Raw genomic sequence first — 13,337 nt, forward strand, 5'->3', positions numbered from 1 at the left:
ATGGTGGGTGTCCAGTAAGTTACCAGGGTGGGCAAGCTGGAGAGCTCTGGAAAGCAATGTAGAACACGCACCTCAGAGTTCTCCCAGCAGAAGGGCAAGTACGCTGGGGTACTCACTCAGCCATCAACCCATCTGTCACTGGATGAGGGCTCAGGAGTGTTCACCCCCTAGCTCTTCCAATTTGAGTTGCAAAATGGCAGGGGAGACTCTGGCTGCCAGAGAAAGTGGTGAGACTAAGAGACACAGGTCCTGACAGGCAGGGTCCAGCCAGGGGGCACAGAAATGTAAAGAGCTAGGGGGATGTGGCCAGGGCACCAATAGTGTCTGTGACACAGGCCGAAGGACATGTTACCCAGGGGAATGGCAAAGCACGTAGAGCACTTGGCCAAACATGATGTCCCTCAACTGCATTTCTACCCGGCTTAGGGTTGCCAGGCTTAACAAATCAAAACCAAAAAGAGAGTGCAATTTTGGGACTTACACTAAGAAATTGTTTGCTTTCTGTCTGAAGTTCATGCTTAACTGGGCATCCTATACCTGGGCTCTGGTTGAGGGCTACCTTCTCCAATTTGTGATCTCCTTTTGCCACACGTTTTACAACTTTCTTATACTATTAAAAATGGAATGGGTGTCAGGCACACAGATCTGGCAATTCTTAGCTCTTACAGTATTTGTAATCATATCAATACAATGGGGTCCTGAAAGAGGGTGAAACTGATAATGCATCAGCATCTAACTGATGTCCTAGGGATCACTATGAAGATAGTGGTCACCAGTTTGTATTAGTGTAGGCAGGTAGATAGCCTGGCCTCGTGGCTGAAAGCCAGGATTGTGGAGTTGGATTCCTTGAGTTCAAATCCTGGCTCTGCTATGTGGTAATAGAGTGACCTCTATAAGTCTCCTTTTCCTCATCTGTACAATAGGGATGATAACAGCTCTTACCTAACAGATTACTGTAAAGATTAAATGACACGTTCCATATGGAGTACTGTTGGTAGATTTCAATAAATGTTAGCTATTAAATAATAACAATAACAATAACAATAATAATAATAATAATAATAATAGTTTCAGGAGATAAAAATGTACCAGGGTTCTGGCCATTTGGAGAGGGAAATCTTGTTTACCTCCGTCTTCGAACTGCATATGAATGCTTCCAGGAATGCCAGAACTGAATCTGATCTTTGTCCATGGTCCAGCTCCAAAATATGCCCTGAGCTCTAACCCCATCTCCTGGCACTGGTTAGATACCACTCAAAAGCAGACAGTCCCAGCAATGGTTTAGAAGTTAGGAGGAACCAGGGAATTCCTGCTGAGAAGCCCTGAAGACCCTGCTGAGCACCATTCCCTGCCATACTTGCCTTTAGAAATGTACGGTTCATTGTCAGGCAGGTAGTGAGTGGCAGGAGCACTGGCCTCCGGCCTGGGCACTGGGACGGGGGGCCTGTTGGCCAGGTCCACGGAAAAGGCCTCATCGTTATCCACTGTGTGATAAACATCTTCTGCCTGATCACCGGGGTGCAGGTCCCTCTCCGGACTGCCCATCCCCATGCTGTTACCTAGAAACACAGAGAAAGGTGTCTGAAAGCAGTGGCCAAATGAACTGGATGACCCATGGTCGTAAGAGCAGAGAGAGGGACCATAGCTTATTTGTACAGTACCGCCCTTTGGCAAAGATCTTTCCTCTACAGTATCTCTTTTATGATCTGCTAAGGGATCACTGCAGGCGAAGCAACTGAGAAACACTGATGTCACCTTCATTTGCCACCCATCATGGTAGCAAAAGGGAGTGAGCACTAGGCTCTATCAGCTTAGTTTTATTGCTAGGATTCAGTTATTCATCCCATTAGAACTAGGGAAAAAGGAACATAGCCCCCAAAGCCAAAGGACCCTTGGAACCACCCCCTGGTGCTGGGGAAGCAGTGTGAGGGTGGCCAGGAGTCCTCACCACCAATGGCCCCAGCAACCTCATCCCCAGCATCCAAGTGACTACAGCAAATCCTTCCCGTGGACTTCCTCTGTGCCAAGGACTGTTCCAAGAATATTACCCACGTTATCTCCTTTGATTATGTAACGACATTGCGCAATAACTACAATCATTATTCTCATTTTGCAAATGAAGAAACCGGGTCCTTGGGCATTTAAATAACTTGCCCAAAGTTACTTAGAGCCAGACTGGGATCCAGGAAAGCTGGCTCCAGAACTTTTGCTCTTAACCTCCATGCTCTACTGCTTTTTTACAACCTTCGCCCCCACTCTGCTCTCCATCGACCAGAAAGATAGAGGACAGAAGCTTGCCTCTCCCCCTCTGTCCCTGGAGACCCAGAGCCACCATGTTTTCACTGCCCCCTTCCTGGTGACAGGGTGCAATGTTCTTTGCTGGAACCCAAGTACAGCATCCCCTTGGCTTCAAGAATCTCAGCAGACTTTTGTATGCGATCCGTCAATCATATACGTGAGCTGTGGTGACCTCAGCCATGTTATACAACCTCTCTGAGCTTGATTTCCTTCTGAGACCTGCTCACAGGAGTACTGTGAGGAAAAGCACCCAGCTCAGTGCCTACACATAGTAGGTGTTCTTTCACTTCCTCCTTTTCCCTAGCACCATTCAGTCAACAAATCTTTATTAAGGTCCTGTCTGAGATACAGGAATGACTAAAGCTCAGGCCTTCTTCCTGCAGAATTTCCAGTCCAGTGACTTAATGGAAAATTTTTAGTTGCATCTTTTCTGAGCTGCAGGGAGACTACTCTTGGCTTCCCTGTGTCCTGGATCCAGAGAACTAACTGACCAGAGAGTCCCAGCTCATCCAGGGGCTCAGAGTCCCAAGGCTCTGCCCTTGAGAAACTTCCCAGTTAGTGGAGAAGCTCCCATCTGTTCATCTTTAAACACAAGGGCATGACAAAATTCTGGAGAGGCTCGTATGATGTTAACAAAATGAGGTGTCCTGAGAGAGCTGCTGGCTACCCTACCAGTGACAGTGATTCCCACAGTGCCTGCCCCCGTGTGAGTACACACACAAGCACACAATCCTGCTTTTATAGTGTGAAAGCAGCTAGAGACAACACTAAATGAATGGGTGCAAAGTGTTCGGATAAAACTTTATTTACAAAAACAGGCAGCTAGACAGGCTATGGTTTATCTACCACTACACAGAACTTTCCTTTCTTTTTCACTGTCAAAATTACTTCTCCCATCCTGAATCCCATCCTCTTAGCATTCTGCTTCCTATGCCTACTTCATCAGCAGACCTCCCCGCCCATTAATTATAAATGATTGGACAGAGTGAAGGAATTAACCACATAATTTGACACCCTCCATCTCTGACCTTCAATAATAATAATAATGACAACGACAACAACAATCATCATAAACTTTTATCACTTGCTCTGTGCCCAGCCCTGCCCTGACGCCCACTGCACAATAACTCATTCAATTCTCCCAACATTCACCTGAGGAAGCGGAGACCAGAGGAGTTGAGAGCTTGTCCAGCTAAGTGAAGGAGGAACGAAATACAGATCATAGTTTATGTTCTTAACCATGATGCAACACAGGCTCAACTTAACGATGTTTGTGTGGGGCACCTGTGTGGCTCAGTCGGTTAAATGTCCAACTTTTGGCTCTGGTCATGATCTCACAGTTCGTGAGTTCGAGCCCCACATCAGGCTCTGTGCTGACAGCGGGAAGCCTGGAGCCTGCTTTGAGTTCTGTGTCTCCCTCTCTCTCTGCCCCTCCCCCACCCCTGCTTACACTCTTTCTCTCTCTCTCAAAAATAAATAAACATTAAAAAACAAAGCAAAACAATGTTTGTGTATATTCCTCCATGTTCTCCTCCTTCACCAGAAAGTCATCTCTTGAGAGCACTGGTCACATCTTATTTTTCTCCTTGTCCTCCAGCCCAATATCCAGAGTAGCACTTGGCTCATAGTCAGTAGTAGTCAATAAACTTTGGTTAAATAAAAATAAACATATGCATTTAAAAACAGGTCTTGTTGAAGGCAGCTTGTTTAACCTGAATGAGTGACTCCAGCGGTGGGAACTTCTGGCCTACCTGTAACAGGCTGATGGGGGAGCTCACTGCGACGGAGTGCCTTTAATCATGCCATACACCAAGTATATGGCAGCCCATTCCTTTAATGGATCAACCATCATATGGAACCAGGGAACATCTTACATTTATTTTTCTTTCCCTCTTTTTGCTTCCCTGCTCACAGCTACAAATTACCTTCTAAAAACTTGCGGATCATAGAGTCCTTAGTAGCCCGAGGGAAACCATCTCCAGCGATTGGATTAGATGTACTGGCCTGAAGCATTTCAACATCTAGAAGAAAAGGAGACTAAGAGTTTATTTGTTGTTCTTCCACACAGGAGACTTTACAGATGGATGTACAAGGTTTGAGGAATCAAGAGATCTTGAACCAAGAGATTCAAGAATTCATTAATCCATCTACCTTCCCACCCATGCATCCATGCTTCCATGGATTCAGGCATCCATCCACTCATCCAACTATCTATCTACTTAATAAGGACCCCCTGTGGGGTACCTGGGTGGCTCAGTCAGTTAAGCTTAAGCAGGTTAAGGGTCCGGCTCTTGATTTCAGCTCAGCAGGCAGCACAGAGCCTACTTGGGATTCTCTCTCTCCCTCTTTGCCCCTCCCCTGCTCACACACATGCTCACTCATATACTCTCTCTCTCTCAAATATAAATAAATAAACATAAAAAAAATAAGAACACCCCCCCCCCCCCCCCCCGCCGTAAGTGTGAGGTATGATAGAGGGCAACACTCACAACTCTCAGGCCCTTTCCTGGACCACAGAACCTAAAAGGTATAGATATTATGCTTATTTGCATTTGAAATAATGGGTTTAATTTTTATTTATTTATTTTTTTTTTTTTAATTTTTTTTTTTCAACGTTTATTTATTTTTGGGACAGAGAGAGACAGAGCATGAACGGGGGAGGGGCAGAGAGAGAGGGAGTCACAGAATCGGAAACAGGCTCCAGGCTCTGAGCCATCAACCCAGAGCCCGACGCGGGGCTCGAACTCACGGACCGCGAGATCGTGACCTGGCTGAAGTCGGACGCTTAACCGACTGCGCCACCCAGGCGCCCCTAATTTTTATTTTTTTTAAATGTATATTTACTTCTGAGAGAGAGAAAGAGAGAGAGAGAGAGACAGAGGTCAAGCGACAGAGGGGCAGAGAGAGAGAGGAAGACATAAAATCCAAAGCAGACTCTAGGCTCTGAGCTGTCAGCACAGAGCCCTTTGTGGGGCTCAAACCCACAAACCATGAGATCATGACTTGAGCGGAAGTTGGACGCTTAACCGACTGAGCCATCCAGGCACTCCAGGCTTAATTTTTAAATGTATAACCATAGCATTGTTTATGACAGCCAAAAAACAACTAGAAGCAAAAACAATAAAGAATGGATAAAACTGTGGTTTACTCAAACAATGGAACAGTATGTGACAGTTACAAAGAACATACTGGAGCCAGTTTTATCAATATAATATTGATATATAATATCAATATAGTGCCACCTCAACAACATAATAGGACCAATTCAACAACTTAACAACAAGAACCCTAGTTCTAGGTTACTAATGGAATTATTTATAAGGAAGAAGCATATTGACCTTTGTTTTTCACTTTTAAACATAAAGACCCATAAAGACCAAAACTATGTGTGAAAACCATTCAGTTACCACAGCAGCTTCTAGTCTAACCCAAGTAAGCAACATATTACTTTACGACTCTGAAGTATGCTTTTGGGAGCAAAATTTCAGCCTTGTATTAAAAATAGAGCTTTGATATTATCAAGAGATTTCACTTAGTAATTCTTATCATACAATTATTGAGTACTTATTTGCTTAGGCAAAATACATAGTTTGAAGTTGAATAGTATACTTTGAGAAAAAGTGGTTTGAATTTAATCAATATACACACATATGCCATTTCCTTACTACTGTAATCTTTGGGGATCAGCTGAATACATCCTGGTGAATTTGTATGAAGACTTCTATGCAACTAGAACATTCACTGAAAAAAGGTTATGGTCATGAAGTAATGATAAAGATGATAAACTTCATATGACATTACCCTAGTTTTGAAACAAAATATTTGTATATACATAGAAAAAAAGACTGGAAAGAAATACATGAAAATGCATATAGTGGCTATTTCTAAAGTAGCACAGATTATGAACATTTTATTTTCTATCTTATACTTTTCTTTGTCTTCCAAATTATCCCACAGTGACTTGTATGGCTTTCATGAAGGAGAAAAATCTTATTAACACTTTTTTTTTTTCAAAAGATCCAGGTAGATATGATCAACTATGTACAATTACATTTTCAAAGCAAAAATAATTTCAGGTTATTGAAAAATAAATTGTGGCTCACCTGTCAATTCCCAGATTACTTGATTTTTTTAAATACAAAAAATGACTGATTTCAAACTTTCCAGGGACCAGATATTACATTATTACATAGCACAGCTCTTACTGGACCTTGTTTCAAACTTCAATAATCCTTTGACAACCAAAATATAAGTTTTGTGACCATAAACAAAAAAAAATTACATTGAATGAAAAAGTTGCAGACTTTTCAGTATTTTCGGTATTTTCGGTGGCATATTGTGTATATAACGTTTTAAGGCCTATAAAACAACATCACATGCTGGGAAGTATAAATGTTGAATTCATGGTAATGGTTACTTCTGGAGAAGGACGGAGGAAAATTGGATTCCAGAAGGGATTCATAGGGTGCTATAATATGTAATTTAAAACCCTGAGACAATTAAAAAAGAAAGAAAAAAGAAATACATAGAAGTGTATTGACGAATCAGAATCTTTAACAAATACAACATTAAAAAAAATCAATATAGTATCAATTGCCCCCAAAAAGGGGAGAATAAGGTTCTATTTTTATATTTGCTTATATATGCAAAAAGAAGCATTGGACATAGATGTAAGAAATTAAAATCACTTGGACAAAAAAGATGAGGGACAGGAATGGAGAAAGATTTTTCACTGTTCACCCTTTTATAGTTTAGTTTTTAAGGCTATTGAAAAAAATAATATAAAGAAATACGAGGCTTGGATTATGTTTGTGTTACCTTAAATATTATCCAAAAAAGAAGAAAAACCAACTACTTTTTTCTGCCTTGTCAGTTTATTGTTTCCTTACACAGTGGAGACATTACACTGACCATAATATGCCTTGATACTCTAGTCCAAAGCCCTACGGTTCCAAATGAGGAATCTCTCCTGTCACCGCTGAATTCTATAAACTGCAGAGATTAGGGAGACTGAACTGATCCTGAAACATACCTAGAGGTGTTTTAATTTTAAAAATTAAATTTCTGAGGTGCCTGGGTGGCTCAGTCAGTTAAGCATCCGACTTCGACTCAGGTCGTGATCTGACAGCTTGTGAGTTCGAGCCCTGCACAGGGCTCTTTGCCGACAGCTCAGAGCCTGGAGCCTGCTTTGGATTCTGTGTCTCCCTCTCTCTCTGCCCCTCCCGTGCTCACACTCTGTCTCTGTCCAATTTCACGTATCCAAATCCAAAAATTTCACGTATTTTTTTAAAATTCAAGACCAGAAAAATTCCACTTATTTGAGATTTCCTGTTCAATTCACTTAGCAGTGTTGTTTGTTGTTTTCTTTTTTAAGTTTATATATTTTGAGAGAGTGTGTGCGTGAGCAGGGAAGGAGCAGAGAGAGAGAGAGGGAGAGAGAGAATCCCAAGCAGGCTCTGCACAGTGCGGCGCCCAACATAGGGCTCAAACCCACAGAACTGCAAGATCATGACCTAAGCAAAATTCATGAGGCAGACACTCAACCAACTGAGCCACCCAGGTGCCCCTCACTTAGCTGTGGTTTTATGGAACACTTTCCCCATAGAGGTAGAAAATTGGAAAGAAAGGTGTTTTCTACAGGTGTGTGCCTTGCCAGGAGCAGGACCCTCCCCTATCTGATGAATACCCTGTATTAATCTCCCTCTAAACACCCACACCACAGACCTCACCCCCCGCAAGCCACCTGACCCTGACCCAGCCAACTTTTGAAACCCCTCATTTAAACAACAGTAAAGCACAGAGGAATACACCCCAAAGTAAAGACTTGCTTGAATCAGACACCCCTAGAGATGAGGGGAGGGAGAAATTTCACAGGTCCGGTGCTATACCCTCCAGGAAATCACAACCCCCTCAGGTTCCAGCATCTCCAAGAAGCTGGGCAGAGCAGCGCCAGGAGGATTTCAATCACCAGTAACCAAATCTCCCAGGCAGGCAATGCCAGGGTGCAAGTTTCACAGTCAGTCACCCCTGTTGACAATGGTAAATGGTCGTAAAACAGCCTAGCTATTTTCACTAACAAAGGTCAATTTGAGAGAACTGATTTTCAGGTCCAAGAGGTAGATGCACAGTTAAAGAAGCTACAAAGAGTATTAGAAAAATAAAATGTGGAAGAAACAGGGAGCGGCAAGAGCAGCCCTGGCTGGCCCTGGTGTGCTAACATACTAAGAATGTAGGCAGCTGCCCCTGGTAACCAAGGGGATCTTAATATGCTGTCTTAATATGCTGGGGTTTTGTGGGTTAAAGAATTTAAAAAAAAAAAAAAAAGAATGAGCACTAGAAATAAGACATATCAATATCAGGATCCCTTGATACAATGCACTGAGGAGGACACAACACCATTTCTATGGTATTCTTGCCAAAAAGTTACCACCTCAGTCCAATCACAGAAAACATGACAAACCAAACTGAGGAGCAATCTATAAAATAACTGATCAGCGCTTAAGTCAAGGAATGACTGAGGGACTTTTACAAATTGGAAGAAACTATGGGGCACCTAGCTGGTTCAGTCAGTGGAGCATGCAACTTTTGATGTTGGGGTTGTGAATTTGAGCCCCGTGTTGGGTGCAGAGATTACTTAAAAATAAAATCTTCAAAAAAAAATTGGAAGAGACTAGGGAGAAATAACTACATGCATTGTGGAATCCTCTGTAGGCTCAGCATCTAAGACCTCATCAGCATCTAGCATCCTACCTACAGGGGAAAAGCTGAACAAGGCCTAGAGGTCACTTGGTGGTATTGCACCAATGTTAATCTGGCTTTACTAACTATGCTTCAGTTGTACAAGACACTGATATCAAGGAAATCTGAATGAAAGGTATACAGGAGAACTAGCATTTTTGCAACTTTTCTCAGGTAGTTCAAAATGAAAAGTTTTTTTTAAAAAAAAAGGAGAAGGAGATGGAAGAGGGGAAAAGATTTGAAAAGCAGAGGAGGAAATGCAATGGGAAAATTACAGAAGCACAACCCCCAGGAATGACCTACACTGACCCTTCCCTGTCCCCCAATGCCACCAAATCACCTTCCAGTGACACCTGTGAGCCATACACATTGGGTATTATGACCAACGTGGGGTTAAATGAGCCACCAATGACAAACATATCTTTTTACTTTGTAATCACGTCTTGACCAGATCTGCTAAATATCAGTCCTGTGGTTTCTTGGTAGAGTTATTTCTCCTCCTTGAGCTGTCCTAGCATCAAAATGCGTAAGTCCCAATTTTGATTCTCCTATTCCTGGCTGGAGGACTACAACACCCACGGGTCTGACACCAGACAGACTTCTTAGATCCACCTGATCGTTCAGGCTCACAAGATGACCATGGTCATCTATTCAGGATGGATGGTCTGTTCAGGAGAATGTAGGACACAGGCCAGGAGGACACTGCCAGGTGGCATCCTTCCTCAAGAGCAGTCTTTGTGCCAGTCCAGTAGCTCATGTGCAAGGAGACAAGACCCAGGTCAGGCAGGTGGAGGGCCCCCCCGCGGAGTGAAAAGCCTCATGGCCCACAGGAGCGGTATGTCTCGTGGCAACCCCTAAGGCATCCTTCCAGGGGTCCCCATGAGCATGTCAGAGTCACTGCTCTCAGGGAAGCCCAGAGTGTGCTGCCCCTTTCGGGTACTTATAGTCCACATATAGCTCCTCCCAGTTCCAGATCCAATTTACCAACCAATTAGGGGTCATTTTTATCATAGGCATATGTTGCCTAGAAACATAGTTGACATTTGACTCTTATCAGGATACCAGGGTAACAGCTGGGAAGTCAACCGAAGGTCAAATTCTCTAGCAGAAGGGGAAATGATAGCTGTTACATTAACTTCACTCACAATTATCTTGGGTCAAGTTGTTTGAATCCTCTCAGCTTCTCTTTACTTGTCTGTAACATGGTGATGGTAGCAGGATGTATCTCATAGGTTTGCCATGAGTATTAAATAAGAAGCTGGCCAACTGCTTAGCAGAGTGCCTAGCTCAGAGAAAGTGCTAAATAATGCTAATTGCTATTACTATTAGTATTACTGTTACTAGGACTGTCATTACTGTGGTCTTTATTATTAAATTCTATATCCAGGCTAATGTCCTAAGCAGAGACCAGTTTTTTAAATTTTTTTTTTTTCAACGTTTATTTATTTTTGGGACAGAGAGAGACAGAGCATGAACGGGGGAGGGGCAGAGAGCGAGGGAGACACAGAATCGGAAACAGGCTCCAGGCTCCGAGCCATCAGCCCAGAGCCCGACGCGGGGCTCGAACTCACGGACCGCAAGATCGTGACCTGGCTGAAGTCGGACGCTTAACCGACTGCGCCACCCAGGCGCCCCAGAGACCAGTTTTTTAAAAAGAACTCAATTTAGGGGTGCCTGGGTGGCGCAGTCGGTTAAGCATCGGACTTTGGCTCAGGTCATGATCTCATGGTTTATGAGTTCGAGCCCCGCGTCGGGCTCTGAGCTGACAGCTCAGAGCCTGGAGCCTGCTTCGGATTCTGTGTCTCCCTCTCTCTCTCCCCTTCCCCCTCACACTCTGTCTCTCTCTCCTTCAAAAATAAATAAACATAAAAAAAAAGTAAAAAGAACTCAATTTAATTGAGGGGACATTCAGGGGACAATCGTAAGTCAGAGAAAGGCTGCCACTGAAGCCAGGCAAGCAACAGAGGCGAGGACACCAGTCACTGAGCGACCAGTGCAGGTGGACATCATGGTCGATGGTGGACTTTGGTATCCTGGAGAACTGGGTTCAAGCCCTGGCTCTGACTCTGACTGGCTCTATGTCCTTGGGAAAGACACCTGATATCACTAAGCTTGTATATCTCCATTTATAAAGTGGAGATAAATAAGAAAACTATGGGGGCCAATGGAGACAATGCTTATAAAATGTTTAGCAATAGTGCCCAGCACTAATATTAATGGATACTATTATTATATTGAAGCAACCTAGATAGTGTATTCATATTTTATTGTGCTGTAAAAAATTATCCCAAACTTAGTGGCTAAAAACAACATAAATGTATTGCCTTATAGTTCTGTAGTTTGAAAATCTGAAAAGAGTCTCACTGGGCTAAAAATTTTGAGAGGACCGCCTTCTTTTCCAGGAGCTCTAGGGGAGGATCTGTCTCTTTGCCCTTTCCAAATTCTAGATGCTACGTGCATTCCTTGGCACTAAGCTCTCTTCCTCTATATTTGAGGCCAGCAATGTCAGGCAGTGAACTTAGCTGAATTGAGTCCTTCTCATGGAGCCATCTCTGGTCTGTTTTCTGATTCTTTCTTCTACTTTAAAAAAAAAATGTTTAATGTTTATTTATTTCTGAGAGAGAGAGAGACATATACACAGAGTGTGAGCAGGGGAGGGGCAAAGAGAGACAGGGAGACACAGAATCCGAAGCAGGCTCCAGCCTCTGAGCTGTCAGCACAGAGCCCAATGCGGGGCTTGAACTCACGAGCCATGAGATCATGACCTGAGCTGAAGTCGGATGCTTAACCGACTGAGCCACCCAGGCGCTCCTCTTTCTTCTACTTTTAAGGATCCACCCCAATAATCAGGACATTAGCAACCTTAATTCCATCTACAACTTTCATTCTCCTTTGCCAGATCGTCTAGCCCATTCACAGATTTAGGGGCTCTATTCTGCCTCCTACAGATGGAAGCAAGCATCAGCACAGTCAGCCTGTCACAAACTTCCTCCCCATACTGGGCTGACAGGGGCAGTAAGGCTCAGGGATCAGGGCCCACGCAAGCAAGTCCATCGTGTCCACACTGGACCCAGCAGCCCTGGCGTGATGGAGGCATTGCACACTACCGTAAGTGAAGTTACCCAAAAATGACTTTCTTTCCATTTATATTTGAAGCAAAATGATTCTTTTTATATGTAATTGAGCATATATGGTTTTCAATTAGACCAAGAACAGCAAATATATACATCGGCCCCCGTGTCCCTATTCTGTACTCAAGGCAAACATCACTAGTTAGTCATAGCATTCTTTGTGGTCTCAGAATCCTCAACATAGCCCCCTCAGGCACTCAGTACCAACTAACTGACACTGGCATATGAAATGATTTTTCAAACACTATTTGCCCTATCTGTATTAGGCAGTAAGTCTTAGTAGTAACGATTACTACCTTCCTAATGATAAAAAAAAAAAAAGTGTCCAATTGTTTGGAGTTCATAAGTAAAAAGATCTTCTCAGACTCTAAATTTCCCAACCCCATGTGTGCATACAACTCAGGTATACAGTGAGCACCACATGAGTGGCTGAAACACATAGAAAATTCTGGAGGTGAAGGCAGTGTGCTTGCAGACAAAGGACATTTTGTAAAGAAAAGCAGAACAACAAATCCCTGCATTCCTGGATGCTCAGTGTTTGTACTTCAGATTCTAAGCACTTAACCTTCACCACGTGTCAGTTAAAAATAAACTAAAAAGCCCTGAAACCTGCGGGTCTAAGGAGAAAGTGCAAAGTGCTTTCATTTCAGCAGAGACAAAAAAGAAAAAAACATAAAACGAGGAGACTCAGGGGCCACAGTCCTCAGGGAAGAGCCAGCTGTAGAGTTACACTGTACTTCATTTAGGGAATCAATCAGAAAGAACCCATTCCTTGGAAGAAAGAAGCTTGAACAGATGAGAGAAAGCCTAGGCAGGCACTTAATTAAGGAATGAGTCAAGGAAAATAATGAATTTTCAAAGAAGCCCATACGATACTCCTCAGGGGACATAAATCTAGATCGCTTAGCTGCAGTGGAAACTCTATCCAGATTATGCGTTGTTAATTTAATATAAAACCTAATCTGAGAATCTAATACAGTAAAATGTCAGATACTAAGAGGCTATTCTTCTGGAAAGGCTCTCAAACCCTGAAAGCGGTCCAAAAGTAATTTTTTTTTTTCTCCAGCAAGTATTCTTATAGCCAAAACAGACCCTTAGAGCAAGGAGCAGCGTGGTAAAGCATCTGATGACCTGAAGCCCGGTGTGCTCCGTATGCACTCAGGTGGGATC

The 13,337-nt window shown here is 43.2% G+C and overlaps 1 protein-coding gene across 3 annotated transcripts in view; it reads right to left on the reverse strand.

Annotated features, from left to right (window-relative positions):
- The window catches only part of PIK3AP1 (phosphoinositide-3-kinase adaptor protein 1), a 119,894-nt gene that overhangs the window by 27,345 nt on the left and 79,212 nt on the right, over positions 1 to 13,337 (reverse strand). For all 3 annotated transcript variants that reach the window (XM_047825113.1, XM_047825114.1, XM_047825115.1), the window contains 2 exons: positions 4,224 to 4,319; positions 1,362 to 1,559 (listed from right to left, as the gene is read on the reverse strand). In XM_047825113.1, the coding sequence (XP_047681069.1) occupies positions 1,362 to 1,559; positions 4,224 to 4,319 (294 nt within the window). The remainder of the gene's footprint in view (positions 1 to 1,361; positions 1,560 to 4,223; positions 4,320 to 13,337) is intronic.

Source organism: Prionailurus viverrinus, chromosome D2 (assembly GCF_022837055.1).
Source record: "Prionailurus viverrinus isolate Anna chromosome D2, UM_Priviv_1.0, whole genome shotgun sequence".
In the NCBI taxonomy this organism is placed as follows: Eukaryota; Metazoa; Chordata; class Mammalia; order Carnivora; family Felidae; genus Prionailurus; species Prionailurus viverrinus.